General features: G+C 39.4%; 1 protein-coding gene across 6 annotated transcripts in view; it reads left to right on the plus strand.

The window, feature by feature from the left end:
* usp6nl (USP6 N-terminal like) overlaps positions 1-15,904 on the plus strand; it is an 88,835-nt gene that overhangs the window by 64,240 nt on the left and 8,691 nt on the right. For all 6 annotated transcript variants that reach the window (XM_017494069.3, XM_017494070.3, XM_017494067.3 and 3 more), the window contains 8 exons: positions 2,320-2,427; positions 5,717-5,826; positions 5,943-5,991; positions 9,370-9,490; positions 10,030-10,124; positions 11,865-11,930; positions 12,760-12,859; positions 12,955-13,107. In XM_017494069.3, coding sequence (XP_017349558.1) covers positions 2,320-2,427; positions 5,717-5,826; positions 5,943-5,991; positions 9,370-9,490; positions 10,030-10,124; positions 11,865-11,930; positions 12,760-12,859; positions 12,955-13,107 — 802 coding nt within the window. The remainder of the gene's footprint in view (positions 1-2,319; positions 2,428-5,716; positions 5,827-5,942; positions 5,992-9,369; positions 9,491-10,029; positions 10,125-11,864; positions 11,931-12,759; positions 12,860-12,954; positions 13,108-15,904) is intronic.

Consider the following 15,904-nt stretch of genomic DNA (forward strand, 5'->3'; position numbering starts at 1 on the left):
CTAATAAATGAAAGTGTAATAGTATGTGGGTTCTACAAAGGAAAGGCAGATCAGATAAACTGTCTTGATTGATAATATACAGGATCGTGTTTATCAACATGCTGTTATGAGCATTGAATAATATATTAGCTTATAAACTAATAATCACTGTAGCAGTTTTTGGAAAGCGTCAGTCCGTAGCTATGTTTTCATCCACGTATTTCATCCGCATTTTGGGATATCGTATAAAATAATCATAGGATGGAAACACCAGATGCAAATAAAATCTACAAAATCTGCATAAAAACCATTGTGGCGGATAATGTTTTTTTTACTCGATAAGTGGACATGCGCATAAACTACGATAGAAACACATTCACAGAATATACCTCGATACGCATAAAAAAAAAAGTCATGTGACTTTACCTCAACAAATCATACGATTGGTTAATTGGCTCAGAAAAGTAAAAATGGCGGAGCTCGTGCTGCGGCAGTTTCCTCAGAAGTGGCGGTTTTGTTTTTTCAAAACGGTGCTTTATCGACAAATGTTTAATGCGATCTTCCAATTTCTCGCACAAGTTCAATTCTGATCTTGGATAGAAACATAGCTAATGAGGCTTCCGGGAAAGATTATTGACTGCAGCAGGAGCGTGAATCATACATGCAAGATAAAAGCAGCAGGAACCACAGAAGCAATTGGTTAATGCACCCGATTTATGTAATGCACGTCTGGAGGCAGAGAATGGCTCATGGCAAGAAACATTTTAGGATCACACACTAATATCAGTATTACGCAGCAGGAGCTGTGAAAGAAAGCTAGGCAGGCTTAATTTTCAGATATGCAAGTATAGTACAGTGAAAGTCCACTTATAGTAAACACACTACAGTCAACTATATTACTGTCAGATATATTGGGAAGTGGTGGCTCAGTGGTTAAAGGCTCTGGGTTACTGATCAGAAGGTCAGGAGTTCAAGCCTCAGCACTGCCACTGTTGGGCCTTTGGGCAAGGCCCTTAACCCTCAACTGCTCAGTTGTATAAATGAGATAAATGTACGTCGCTCTGGATAAGGGCGTCTGCCAAATGCCGTAAATGTAACTATATATTAAGGATAAGAATACATCATTTGGATTGAACATACAGTGTGTTTTTTTATACAGATACAGACAGGAGGCTAAGACTTGCTTGGCACAGATGATTAATTGTGGTTTCATGAACTTTCCACCTGCATGTTAGCAATCATTTGTACTGACAGGGTTGTACTGTTCTATGGCTCTGTAGCTTATAATGCTGTCCCTCAGAACTTTAGGAATCCTCTTCACCTTCACCATGATTGCATAAACTCTTCTCAAACAACAGCAAAGATATTCTGAAGGTCATTAGTGCTTTTTTTTTTTCTTGACGAGTGCTGACTAAATGGACTGGAGTTGGAAGTAGGACTGTTAGGGCTTCTAGGTACAATAACCTAGTCTAACAAAAATCACGATTTCACCGTTTTAAGTGGTTTCTCTCAGGTTCCTGTCTAGACCCAAAAGGCATGAGTAGGGAACTTGATCGGGTACAAAAATGAATGGGTAGATGAATGGGTAATAGACAGAAATGAGTTTTAATAAGTATTTTTGAAAAAGTCATTGTTGGGGTATCCATATCCATCTAATTATACACCATGACACTGTAACGACCTTCGAGCTGTGTGGATTGGACGGAAGGTAAGTGTCCAGAGTTACCAGTCTGTATTTTAGGCAACCCAGGGCATATATACGGTAATCATAGTTCAAGAGGACGTGAACTTCAGTCAAATTATTCATGTGTATAGACCTGTCAGCTTAACCCCAACTGGCTGAAAACGATGGCCCGGCATGGTGCTCAGTTTAGAAACACCCCATTTCTGTGCTGAGCAGGAGAGCGAACATACCACAGTGTTTTCATTCTAAAAGAGGATGACAGGGATTTGAATCGCTTACAGTAATAACAGCGTGTGTCTCAAAGAACCATATGCATCCCATATATATCCCGAGCAAAAATATCCCTGATTGTAATGTTAAGCATTGTAATCATACGCTGGCTCAGGCAGTGTGAGCGGCGTTTCCCGCAAACTGAAATGAAACCTACAGTAGACATATCTAGTGTGATTTTAGCGCAGGAGATGGAGTGATGAGAAGCAATCCCCCCATGCTAAGTATTTATAAAGACTATGTAATGCTTCACCTAGGCTTAGACAAGAACATGCACAATATGGTAGAAGATACTCATACAGCTGTTCATGTTATTGTTAGGACAGATGTGCTAGAGTTCTGACAGATTGTAACAAAGCAGTGCGTGTGTGTTTGTGTGCATGCAGCTGGTAAGGAGGATCTATAAAGGAATCCCACTACAGCTTCGAGGACAGGTCTGGTGTCTCCTCCTTGACGTCCCCAAAATAAAAGAGGAGAAGAAGGACTTCTACGAGGTACACACAACTACCTGCATACCTACTGGATTAAAGTATAAAAAGCCCACCTTGATGTACATGAATGTTTATATTGAAATATTTCTGATGTGCTTAGTGATTCTGATTGTTGCCCTGCTGGAAAAAAGCAACGGAAACCCTCATAGAATTTGTAATGGTTTTAATAGGGATTTTATTGGTTTTATGGAAACAATAATGGTCCCTGTGGGTCTCTAGTGTTAATTTGTTGCCTTCTATTGGTGGCATGTTATATATAGTGTATACCATTAATGGTTTTAATAGTTAGCTGTTGGTTTGTAATGGTATTTGTAGTGGAAACTATTAGAATTTCTGTGATGGATGTTGTGATGGTCTATTGTTTTTCTGTTTGTTTGTTTGTTTGTTTGTTTGTTTTTTCAGCAGGGTGGGTGCTGCATTTCTTTTCTTATTCCTATGAGAAATTAGTGTTTGTGTGGCATCCTGCTGTCCCTGAGGGACGTCGTTAACACAGATACGATCGTGTTTAATAGTAGAAAACCTTTCAGCAATAAAAGTTGGATTCCACGTACCAGAATGCAATGGGGCTGTACGGGCTGCAGCACAGACTTGGCTTGGCTAGTTAAAGTTCTACGAGCGTTCCGTAACGAGCATGATGGTGTTGAATCTACTATTGACTTGAAGGTTGAAGCTTTGGAACCTGATCTGAGTAGAGTGCACAGATGAGAGAGCTGTGGACACAGTAGACTTCACTTGGATGTGGGAAGTCAGAACTTTTTTGGGAATGATGTCATTTTCAACCTCCATGTGCTACAAAGTGGGGGGAAAAAACATGGCGTGTATGTTGATCCTTCAAAAAGAAAAATTCTAGCACGCTAACTGTGATGAGTGATGTACAGGATATTTACCTCAGAACAGTGAACTGTATAGTCCATATTACATAAAACACAAGTAAATATGTTTCTATTTTGATGGCTCTAAAGCAAATACTTGCATTTACCGTATAACTCGTTTAAAGTGAAAGTAGGCCTATTTTATTTACTATTGATGCTATGAGCCTCCATGTTGATTTGAGGAGACCTTCCCTGCATTCTGTATAGGAATTCCGATTCGAAGGGCATTTTCTTTTGTGTTTCCTAGTCGTAAGTCGGAGATTCAGAGTTACAACTTTTAGTTGTAAAAAAAAAAAAATGTTGATGGAAGATTATTGAAAAACAGTATACACTGGATATCACACTATTTTGTATTATTATATTATATTATAAAGGCTGATATGCAAATCATCTTGGGTGTATTTTTGCTTTAATACACACTCAATGAACCATTATTGAAAGACGCATTCACATACGTAATTAGACTCCATGCCTCTTATAACAGGTTTAACTGGCATATAGTCATGTGAAAAAATATGTACACCCCATGGAAATTATTGGCTTTTTTGACATATTTGGACAAGCAAACATTTGATCCTATTAATAAAGGTGATGTACTTGAACAAAACCACAATGAGAATGAGATTTTTCAATCATTTATTCAACAGAAATATCCATAGCTGTGGCATTGTTATGTGGACAAAGTAAGTACACCCTTGGCCTCAGAAGCTAGTACTGCCACCTTTAGCAGAAATAAGTTCTTGTAGGTGTTTTGCATAATTGTCCACCAGTCTCTTCCATGCAGTATTCTTTCAGTTGTAAGATGATTTGAGGATTTTCTTACATGTACTGCTCGTTTCAAATCCCCTCACAACATTTCAATGGGATTCAAACCCGGGGTTTGACTAGGCCATTCCATAACTCTCCATTTATTTTTTTTTGAGCCATTGCAATTGGTGGATTTGCTAGTGTGATTAGGATCATTATTCTGTTGAAAAGTCCATTTTCAGTTCAAGTTCAACTTTTGGACAGATGGCCTCACATTATCTTAAGCACTCTTTGATATGCTGCAGAATTCATAGTTGAATCAATGAATGTAAGCTGTCCATTACCTGAAGCAGCAAAGCAACCCCAAACATTTCCACCACCACGCTTCACAGTTGGCATGAGGTGCTTCTCCTGAAAAGTTCTCTTTTTCTGCGCAAAACATGTCTGCTGTTACTGTGGCCGAACAACTCTATCTTTGATTAGTCTGCCAGAGCACATTATTCCAAAAGGCTTGGTCTTTGCCTATATGCTTAAACTGTAGTCTTGCAAAGGCTTTTTCCTGGCACGCCTCCCATGCAGGTCAAATTTGTACAATCTCTTTCTGACTGTAGAAGCATGCACTTTGACACCAACTTGCCAGACTTACTAGCAGATCCTGTGATGAAATTTTGGGGTTCTTGGAGACTTGTTTTGCATCAGATGATCTGCTCTTGGGCTGAATTTGCTGGGATGGCCAGTCCTGGATAAATTGTCTTTTGACAAATCTGCACCATTTGTAGATGATTTTCCTTACAGTGGAATGATGTATTTCAAATAATTTGGAGATATTTTTAAATCGCTTGCCAGACTCATAAGCATCCACAACCTTTTTTCTGAAGGCCTTACAGAACTCTTTAGATCTTGGCATGATGACACCACACACCTCAATAGTAAAGGGAACACCAGACACTAGACATGAGAGGGGTATAAATAAGACCGGTTCCACCTGCACTCCCTAAGCAGGTTCTAATCACTGGCACCCAATCCTGAACACCTGAATCTAATTTTTATGGATTTGAAGGTGTGATAAATGTAGGGGTGTACTTACTTTTTCCATGTGAATGATCTGTTTGGTTTTTTTGTAGTAAATAGTGAAAATGACTACAAAATGTCAATTTTGTCTGTCATTGGAAAGTGTAATTTCCATGGGGTGTACTTATTTTTTCACGTGACTGAAGGTCACTCATATAATTTTTATATATATATATATATATATATATATATATATATATATATATATATATATATATATATATATATATATATATATAATGTGTGTGTTTGGCCACAGAGAATACACTCCCCAGTAATTTTCCAGAAAGGTGGAAGGGGCACAGGTTGTGTGTGTGTTTTGATGACAGCACTGCGGATTGATTTCATTTTTATTAATGAGGTCTCTCTCACCCCCCTTCTCTCTCTCGCTCTCTCTCTCTCTCTCTCTCTCTCTCTCTCTCTCTCTCTCTCTCTCTCACCCTTTCTCTCTCTCTGTTTCTCCCACTCTCATACACACTCTCTCTCTCTGTCTCTCTTACTCTCACCCCCTTCTCTCTCTCTCTTTCTCTCTCTCTCTGTCTCTCTCTCTCTCTCTCTCTCTCACTCACACTCTCTCTCTCTCTCATTCTGTCTGTCTCCAGAAGCTGAAGATGAGAGCAAGAGGTTTGTCCCCTGATATTCGTCAAATAGATTTGGATGTGAACCGCACATACAGAGACCACATCATGTTTATGCGCCGCTATGACGTCAAGTGCGTGATGCGCGCGCACACACACAGACAAACAAACAAACAATTTAGATGTGTGTGCTAATTGGGCTGGTTTCTCATGTTTGATTAATGAAACACTTGTGTGTTTGTGTTTACAGGCAGCAGGACCTGTTCCACGTCCTCACGGCGTACTCCATGTACAACAGGGTGAGTCAGTACAACATCTGCTCCATCCTCAAGATCACTGACTCACTGACTTGACTCAGAGTCTCAGTTAAAGCCAAGATTAAGATTGTTGTTCTGAAATGGAATTGCATTAATCTGGTTAATGAGAGGAGCGCGGGGCTTAGTAGTTAGCACATTTGCGTCACTCCTCTAGGATTTGGGGGTTCGAGCCCTTCCTCCGCCCTGTATGCGCAGAGTTTGCATCTTCTCCTCATGCTTTGGGGATTTCCTCCAGGTACACATTTTCCTCCAGGTACAAATTTGGCATTTCCAAATTGTCTGTAGTGTGTGAGTGGCGTGCGATTGTGCCCTTGTGATGGGTTGCCATCCTATCCAGGCTGTCCCCCACCTTGTGCCCTGAGTCCTCTGGGATAGTCTCCAGGCTCCTGGCAACCCTGTGTAGGATAAGCGGAACAGAAAATGGATGGATGGACGGCTAATAAGTGTATACATACAGTTACAGAGAGAATGAGAGAAACTACACTAATCTGATGTAATTCTTTGTGTATGTGAGCACAAAATGGCTACCTCGCATGCCTCATGATGGTCTGTCTCCTGCCTAGGGACAAGCACTATGTGACATGATGTCTGGAGCAGTTTGAATGACAATGACAAGCTGGTTTGTGTTTCAGTATGACATCTACAGTGATCTGCCATCTAGTGGACATCTGCCAGTTTGCACATACACCATTCTCTTTTTAGATTTTAAATTTTTATTTTTTTAAATTTGACTATACAGCAACTTCTGATTAACGACATCCTCATTGTAGCCAAGCCGCCTTTATGTATATTCTGTTACTATGTTATGCAAGGCATCGGAGGCATGATGGCAACAGTTTATGTCCTGTGTTCACATGCAAAACAAGATCTGGATCCGTTAATATTACACATGTTCACATCAAAAGTTTGTCAGTGAATCAGAATTTTTTTTTTTAAATGTCTCTACTTCAGATACACAAAACAGGCCTGAAGGATGGGTATGTGAACAGAGCTGTTCATGTACATGTAGTTCAAAGATATACAGTACATATTAGAGAGAGAGAGAAAGAGAGAGAGATCTGTGACAGATATATGTGTGGTGATGTGGGAAAACGCTTCACATGGTGAAATTTAGGCACCAACTATGTTTACATGCACATCACGTTCTGTTTAAGATCTACATTCGGGTTGCAGCCATATTACGAATACGATGTTTATATGCCTACAGGAATCGGAATATTCGCATATACATACATGGTTGTTGTAAGCATGCCCGAGTTCCCATTCTTCAATACCTAGCCTACAGATAAGCATCTGTCAGCACCCACAATTCCTTGCGGAATAAGCATGCGCATATACCTCCTTTCAGTGGCTTTTCTGAATGAGTTGTTTACATGCAACAAATTTAATTTAAAGTCAGTTTAAAACAGTAATTTGTATTGGCTAATCGGATCGTGGCGTTCACGTGCCTCAGTACTAATTAGAGTATTGCCAATTTCTGTTTAAAGTCGGAATGTTGATATGCCTGTAAACCTAGTCATAGTCTACATGCAAAGTAGAAGTTTTCTACAAGGAAAGTTTCAGCACAGCAACATGTTTAGAAATTCAGACAGCCGGTATCTGACTGCAAACTGAATTGATTAGACTTATGTCTGTTTTGCTACAGCACACAGCAATCAAACAGCTTGATCAAAGCCTGACATTCACCAAGTTAGAAAATCCCACTTAGCAAACAAGGTTTTAGATATCTTTAGACAGACTGACTGTTTTTACCACCATGGCTCCTTACCCAGTCTGATCATTGCAGGAAGCCTAGGCTGGATTAAATGTGTGTGTGTGGATATTTATAGATATCCACACACACACACACACACACACACACACACACGCACACACACACACACACACACGATTTCTTAAAATTAAGGTGTCAAAGTATGTTTGCACTTTTTGGCTCGTTGCCAGAATTAAGCCACAGTGACACCTGACAGGTTTTCCCAGTCTGTCAAACATGTACAAGAGAGAGAAAGATAGATCTGGTTCTTTAATCTCTTCAAGGAAGGGTTATTGAATTCCCTGCTGATTGTGTCTTGGTGTCTCAGTGTAAATCATCAGTTTATTTTGAAGCATGGTTGGTGAGCTGCACATCCGTAATGAAGCAAGCTCATTAGCTTGTATTCAGTGAGAGGATGCATTTATGCATGATGTCAAGCTGCTGTATTAGAATATATAACACCACTGGCACACAATTCTGGAGCTGCATATTTTTGGAAGGTCCCAGACCTCATTTGGGTTCATTTCTGGTGCAAGTAGAGTGCTGTGAAAAAAGTATTTGATTTCTTCTGTTTTTGTGTATATCTCATACTAAATAGTTTTAGATCTTCAAACGAAGTGCAACATAAAACAAAGGCAAACTGAGTAAACACATAATACGGTTAAAAAAAAAAAATTATTGAAGCAAAAAAGTTATCCAAAACCTATCACCCATGTGAAAAACAATTTCCCCCTTAAATTTAAAATCTGGTTGTGCCACCTTTAGCAGCAATAACTGCAACCAAACGCTTTCGATAACTGGAGATCAGTCTTTCACTTACTTCTAGGACTAGGATTTACTCCTATGTTTGGATCATTGTCTTTCTGCATAATCCAGTTGCGCTTGAGTTTCAACTTACGGACTGAAAACCAGGCATTCTCCTTTAGGATTTTCTGGTAGAGAGCAGAATTCATGTTTCTCTCAATTATTGCAAGTTGCACAGGCCCTGAAGCAGCAAAGCATCCCCACACCATCACACTGCCACCACCATGCTTCACTGTAGGTATGATGTTCTTTTTATTGAATTTTGTGTTTGGTTTACGCCAGATATAACAGGACTCCTGTCTTCCAAACAGTTCAACCTTCAACTCATCAATCCACAGAACATTCTCCCAAAAGGTTTGAGGATCATCAAGGTGTGTTTTGGCAAAATTCAGAAGAGCCACCGTGTTTCACAGTCTGCCCAGTGACTTTCTGATAGTGGAGTCATGAACGGTGACCTTTATTGCTGTGCTCTTGGAGGAATTTTGGAAGGTCGGCCACTTCTGGGAAGGTTCACTGCTGTGTTGAGTTTTTCTACAAACAGAAGAAATCAGCAAATATTTTTTCACATCACTGTAGCTTAAGAGCAAGTGAAAATCTCGCACAGTTCAGGAAACAGATGTATTCGGTGTAGTTGAGATGAACTAAAAATACAGCTCTCTGTACATAACCTGGATTTTTTAAAGTTAACTCTTATTTATTAAAAACAAATTTGTTAAAGGAAATACCCTACAATGTAGTTGTGTGTGTGTGTGCGTGTGTGTGTGTGTGTGTGTGTGTGTGTGTGTGTGTGTGTGTGTGTGTAGGAGGTGGGATATTGTCAAGGTATGAGCCAGATCACCGCTCTCCTCCTGATCTATATGAATGAAGAGGACGCATTCTGGGCTCTGGTCAGGCTGCTATCTGGACAGACACACGCGATGCACGGTACACACTCCTCTCTCTACACAAACAATTTATACCGGATACACACACATTATACACAGCTATAACAACTTACACAACAAATATTAATTTAAAAAAAAATCTTTGGACAGATTTCACAATATTAGAATAGGATTATGATGCAAACTATATAGATTTTCCACCCAGTGCCTTATAATGGGCTATTTTGTATAGATTTATGACAAATAGTCCTAATTATTTCAATCTTATTTCCAGGTTGTAACGGTACAAAATGTGGAAAACATCCAACTGGGGTGAATACTTGCTCAAAGCATTGTAAATGCACAAAAATCCTTGTATCCCTGGAGCTACGACGTCCAAATAGTTAACACTGAAAATATTCGAGATCAAACAGACTTCTATTATAAATAGTTCGGGCTCACAGCTCAGAAAAGAAGAAGCAAATAGCACATCATGTACTGACTGTTCAGCTACATTTGGGTTAAGTGATACATTTTATAGGTTGAACTGATCCTAAATTACATAATGGCACTGAATTTTGTGTGTGTGTGTGTGTTCAGGATTTTTCGTGCCAGGTTTTCCAAAGCTGCTGCGCTTCCAAGAGCACCATGACCGGATCCTGAAGAAGATGATGCCTAAACTTAAACAACATCTAGTAAGACACACACACACACACACACATGTTGATGTTAAATCTGGATTTTATGGTTGAAGTGTTTCCTAAAACATCATAATATAGATGTGTAGAACCCTGGTGTGGGAGTGTGTGGAAGAAGACTCTGGGCTCCGGGCTCACGTTTATTCAAACCGTGCACGTTTCATCGCACCTTCAAAACACAACAGGAACAACAAAAACTCATGGCGTTCACTCCGTCATGATCAAGTTCATGCTTCAGGGCGTGTGTGTGTGTGTGTTGCAAGATCTTCAAAGCTGACTCGCAGTCTCTCTCTCTCACATTACCGGTTACGGGAGCCCTGAAGGCTCAAAAAGACACACAAGTAAATTTCGAATAATAAGGCACAGGTGAGAATCATCATGCATTACCTGCCGGTCACTTGATAATGAGTCTTTATTGGTCACATGTACATTACAGCACAGTGAAATTCTTTTTTTCATATATTATGAAGTTGGGGTCAGAGTCAGCCATGATACAGCAGACCCTGGAGCAGGGAGGGTTAAGGGCCTTGCTCAAGGGCCCAACAGTGGCAGCTTGGCAGCACCGGGGCTTGAACCCCCGACCAGTAACCCAGAGCATTAACCGCCAAGCCACCACTGTAGTTACATTTAATGTTGTGGAATGTCCACAAAACAAATGAGTTCCTGGTATCATTTACGTTATAGCAGTTATAAAGTTATAAAAGCACAAAGCCCCCCTTTCCTGAAGTTACAGCTTTATCTTCGACTGTTACAACGCATTAACACTGGAGACTCCTTCCTCACAGAAAACTTCACCATATCATCGATTACATACATTTTTTGTATATACCTGGAGCATCTTCCATATACGTCTGTATGAATCAGCCGTTAATATGGAAATGATAACGTATTAGAACAAACATATTAATATCAAAATTTCAGTGTAATTATTAATTGTGTAGCACTTTTTGATTTCAAGTCAGAAATCCCAGTATTATTTACATTTGACCTTATTATGGAGATGCTGAAAAGATTAGTAAACAAGGTAGAATAAAGCAGATCAGTAAAACAATCTGCAGTCATTACATCTGTCTCCGAACACAGCAGGCGTTCATGCTCGTTACCTTGGTACAGTTACTGCTGTGGATAATCATGAGTTACTTTTATTCATAATTATTTATCAGTTTTCCTTATTTGAATCATTTCGAAAAAAACATCCCCCTGAGCTAAATGTCGATGGATGATTAATTAATAGGTGAGTTAAGAGATGAAAGGAAGCATTAATAATAAATGGGAACTCAGTCGTCTCAGGGGGACCGTGTGTGTACGAATTAAGCTAATTATCAAGCCTCTTGTGAGCAGCGTAAGCCATGCATGTAGTGATGCTGCTTCATTTTTACACAATATACTGTGGGTGTGCAGTGACTGCCACTGTAGTAAAAATATTCATTGTGTATTGTGGAATTTATTCATATGATTATTGTTATTTCTGTAATTGTAACCCCGTAACGGATCGCAGGAAAATACGTAGCAGCCGAGTTAACCCCCCCCCCCCCCCCTTCCATGTGTCCAGTAAACACTGTTGAATGGAAAGTGAAGACTGGAATATAGGTGAAGGTGTGAGAGTCGAGAATTGTAGGGCAGGTCAGAAACTGTCATAACGAAGTCACCTGGTTTATTGTCACATGGAAGGAAGTTGAGAAACGCTCCTTTAGTGTGATATGTAATAAATGCGTTTGTGTGTGTTTGGCTCTACAGGACAACCAGGAGGTTTTCACCAGTCTCTATACCATGAAGTGGTTCTTTCAGTGCTTTCTGGATCGTGTAAGAGACTCGCACACACTGCATTCTCAAGCCAAGCAGAAATTGGCGGCAGGGCTGTTTCTAGGCATAGGTGAACTAGGCGGCCACCTATATATTACACTATGTTATATTATTATAATAATATATATTATTATTATTATTATTATTATTATTATTATATATTGGTATTATTGGGGTTTGATTTTCTTTTCTTTTTTACTAGTCAGAGTTTGGAAATTCCGAGTTACGAGTTTTAGTTACAGACAAAGAGATAGACAAAGAGGGATATTGTCATGGACAGAGAGACACATCGAACTGGACAGGGAGACAGAAGGACAGTATGGGGAGACACACAAGGACTAAAAGGTGGAGACTGTGAGAGATATAGCCAGACAAACAAATAGAGAGGGCAGGAAGAGAGACACTTTGAGACAAAGAGACAGCAGGGTATAGAGAGAGACAGAAAGAGATCGAGAGAGGAAGGGCTGCATTAGGAAGAAACTTTTTTGTGGCATCATTATACAAGTATAACATTAAGAGAAGAACTATTTTACATTCCGTTTTCACGGTACATGCCAATATATGAGCATACCCCTAACAATGTTAAATAATGTGGCTCCGCCCCTGCAACACATTTAGGGGCTTCTGTACAGCAGCTGATGCTTATAAATAATTAATAAGGACATTGAATGGAGAAGTAGCCCAATGACATTTAACAGATGAAATCACCTCCTTCCACATAGATAGAGCACATGTAATTTGTCTCTTTGCCCTACTTTAAGTGTGTGTGTGTGTGTGTGTGTGTGTGTGTGTGTGTGTGTGTGTGTGTGTTTTCCTTTCTGTTTGACAGACCCCTTTCACATTAACCCTCAGGATATGGGACATCTACATTCTAGAGGGAGAGCGAGTTCTGTCTGCGATGTCCTACACCATCCTCAAGCTCCACAAAAGTAATGGAGCCCCTTGTGTTTGTGAAATTGACCTTCTGTGAACAAGTGGTCACCACAAGTACAGAATACAAGAGTATATATGTGTTTGTATCCAGAGACCCTGATGAAGTTCTCCATGGAGGACCTTGTGGAGTTCCTCCAAGTTACTCTCTCGAAGGATTTCTTCTTCGATGATGACTATGTAATCGAGCAGCTCCAGAGTTCCATGGCTGAACTCAGACGCACCAAACTAGAGCTTCCTCCTCCAGGTAAGGCCCACATGCTCACATCTGGTAGTGCCAAGAGTGCTTTACAAGCTTACAGTAATTATTATGAGATGTTATTGAATGTCCCTTTACGTTATTTAACCACTGGCATTTCACACATACACACACACACACACACACACACACACACACACACACACACACACACACACACACACACAACAGGATTTGTTTTCTACTCACTATTTAGACAATATAACTTTCGAGCGATATTAATATATTGTGTAGTATTGATTTGAGAGTCTCATTCTTCACATATACTTGTGTTCACACACAAACATATATATATATATATATATATATATATATATATATATATATGTGTGTGTGTGTGTGTGTGTGTGTGTGTGTGTGTGTGTGTGTGTGACTGCTACAGTGCATTATTTGTCTAATCTTCTAATTTAATTTTCAACATCTGGTCTAATCTCATTCTTGTTTTATCTACTTTTTCTCCCCCTTGTCAAATTATCATACTGAAAGACTTTTTGTTATTCTTATCTATTTTTCTTCTAATCTGATCTTCTCATGGAACCACCCTGTTGTTTTTTCTCATCTAATCGTCTCTTCGATGCATTTTTTTTTTTTAATCTGATCTTCTTGTCTAAACTTCTCAATCTTATCTAATCTGTCTGACTCTTGATCTTCTCGTTCTCTCCCTCTGAACTGAACTCGGCTCCAGTCAACAATAGTGCAGTTGGGAAAGGGGACAAAACCCCCTCCATCAAACATAACCGGTGGGCAACGGTGTCTGTCTGTCAATCATGTTCCTGTGTGTCCCACGCCTTGCCCTCTGCACCCTCCGAAATGAACACACACACTCATGCTCATACACATGTCTTTCCTTTTGTCAATAACAAAACCTCTGTATGTGTTACTCTTTTTTTATGTGACATTTTTGTCCCCTGAAAACCCCAGAAATGTTTCACGAACACTCCGCTGTGTGGTTGAAGAGTGTTTTTAAAGCAGACATTTTCTAAGCAGGAAAAGATCTTTAGAATCAGGGTATTTGATGAGGTGAGGACAGATGAAGGTAGGTAATTAGTAAGAGTGTGTGTGTGTGTGTGCGCATATATGCACTCTCACTATTTTAGACCGCATACCATCACCTGACAGTATAATGGCTTGTCTCCTGGGTAGCTCTATGGGGAGGCGCTCAATCTGTCGTACACTAAAAATAAAATCTATTCAAAGACTTACCAGGACAGTAATATCCTAAATAATCGCTACTAGAGGTGGATAATAATAATAATAATAATAATAATAATAATAAAAAAATAATGTTAAAAAATGTTTTACAATATATTACACAATATTAACAGAGAGACAGTAAAACCTAAAATGTAGAGAAAAAGAGTTTATACCGTTCAAATGCACATTCCACTTCCCACAGACACACTCCAAACTTCTGTACAAAGTCTTTGTAGAAGACTGGAGGCTGTTATAGCCACAAAAGGGGGAACACATACCTATTTATGGGATTTGGAATGGGATGTCCAACAAGCTCATGTACAGTGCCCTCCACTAATATTGGTGACTAATATGGTAAACCATGACTACATTCCTTGGTCTTACCCAATGTTATGAATGATTAAGGGAATTTGGCCTACGTGTTACCTCATATTTATACCCCTGTGAAACAGGAAGTCATGGTTGAACAATTTCCTGTTATTGTTCACCCAAGTGTACTAAATAAATGTAAAATATCAGTGGGAATATACTTCAAATATTTTTCTCATATGAATTCATAGGGGTGTCAATAATTGTTGCACATCCATATTTAAAAAAGATTATTTTGGATAAACCTGTGATTTGTTTGTAATTGTTTGATATCTATGAGAACAGAATATTTTTGTGAATTCTTTTTAATAAAAGATCAAAAGGTTCAACTAGAAAGACAAATTTTCACAGCCTTCTTTGTGCATATATACCAAGGGTGCCAATATTAGTGGAGGGCACTGTAGGTGTGTTGGTCAGGTGTCCACATGCTTTTGGCCCTATAGTGTATCTTTGTCTAACCTTATAGATATGTACTTTCACAGTGGTGCTTGAAAGTAGAAATTTCTATATTTCTGCATAAATATGACCTAAAACATCAGATTTTAACACAAGTCCTAAAAGTAGACAAAGAGAACCCAATTAAACAAATGAGACAAAAAATATCATACTTGGTCATTTATTTATTGAGGAAAATGATCCAATATTACAGATCTGTGAGTGGCAAAAGTATGTGAACGTCTTGGATTAGCAGATACAGTGAGGGAAAAAAGTATTTGATCCCCTGCTGATTTTGTACATTTGCCCACTGACAAAGAAATGATCAGTCTATAATTTTAATGGTAGATTTATTTGAACAGTGAGAGACAGAATAACAACAAAAAAATCCAGAAAAACGCATGTCAAAAATGTTATAAATTGATTTGCATTTTAATGAGGGAAATATGTATTTGACCCCTCTGCAAAACATGACTTAGTACTTGTTGGCAAAACCCTTGTTGGCAATCACAGAGGTCAGACGTTTCTTGTAGTTGGCCACCAGGTTTGCACACATCTCAGGAGGGATTTTGTCCCACTCTTCTTTGCAGATCTTCTCCAAGTCATTAAGGTTTCGAGGCTGATGTTTGGCAACTCGAACCTTCAGCTCCCTCCACAGATTTTCGATGGGATTAAGGTCTGGAGACTGGCTAGGCCACTCCAGGACCTTAATGTGCTTCTTCTTGAGCCACTCCTTTGTTGCCTAGGCCGTGTGTTTTGGGTCATTGTCATGCTGGAATACCCATCC

This window comes from Ictalurus punctatus, chromosome 19, assembly GCF_001660625.3.
Source record: "Ictalurus punctatus breed USDA103 chromosome 19, Coco_2.0, whole genome shotgun sequence".
NCBI lineage: Eukaryota > Metazoa > Chordata > Actinopteri > Siluriformes > Ictaluridae > Ictalurus > Ictalurus punctatus.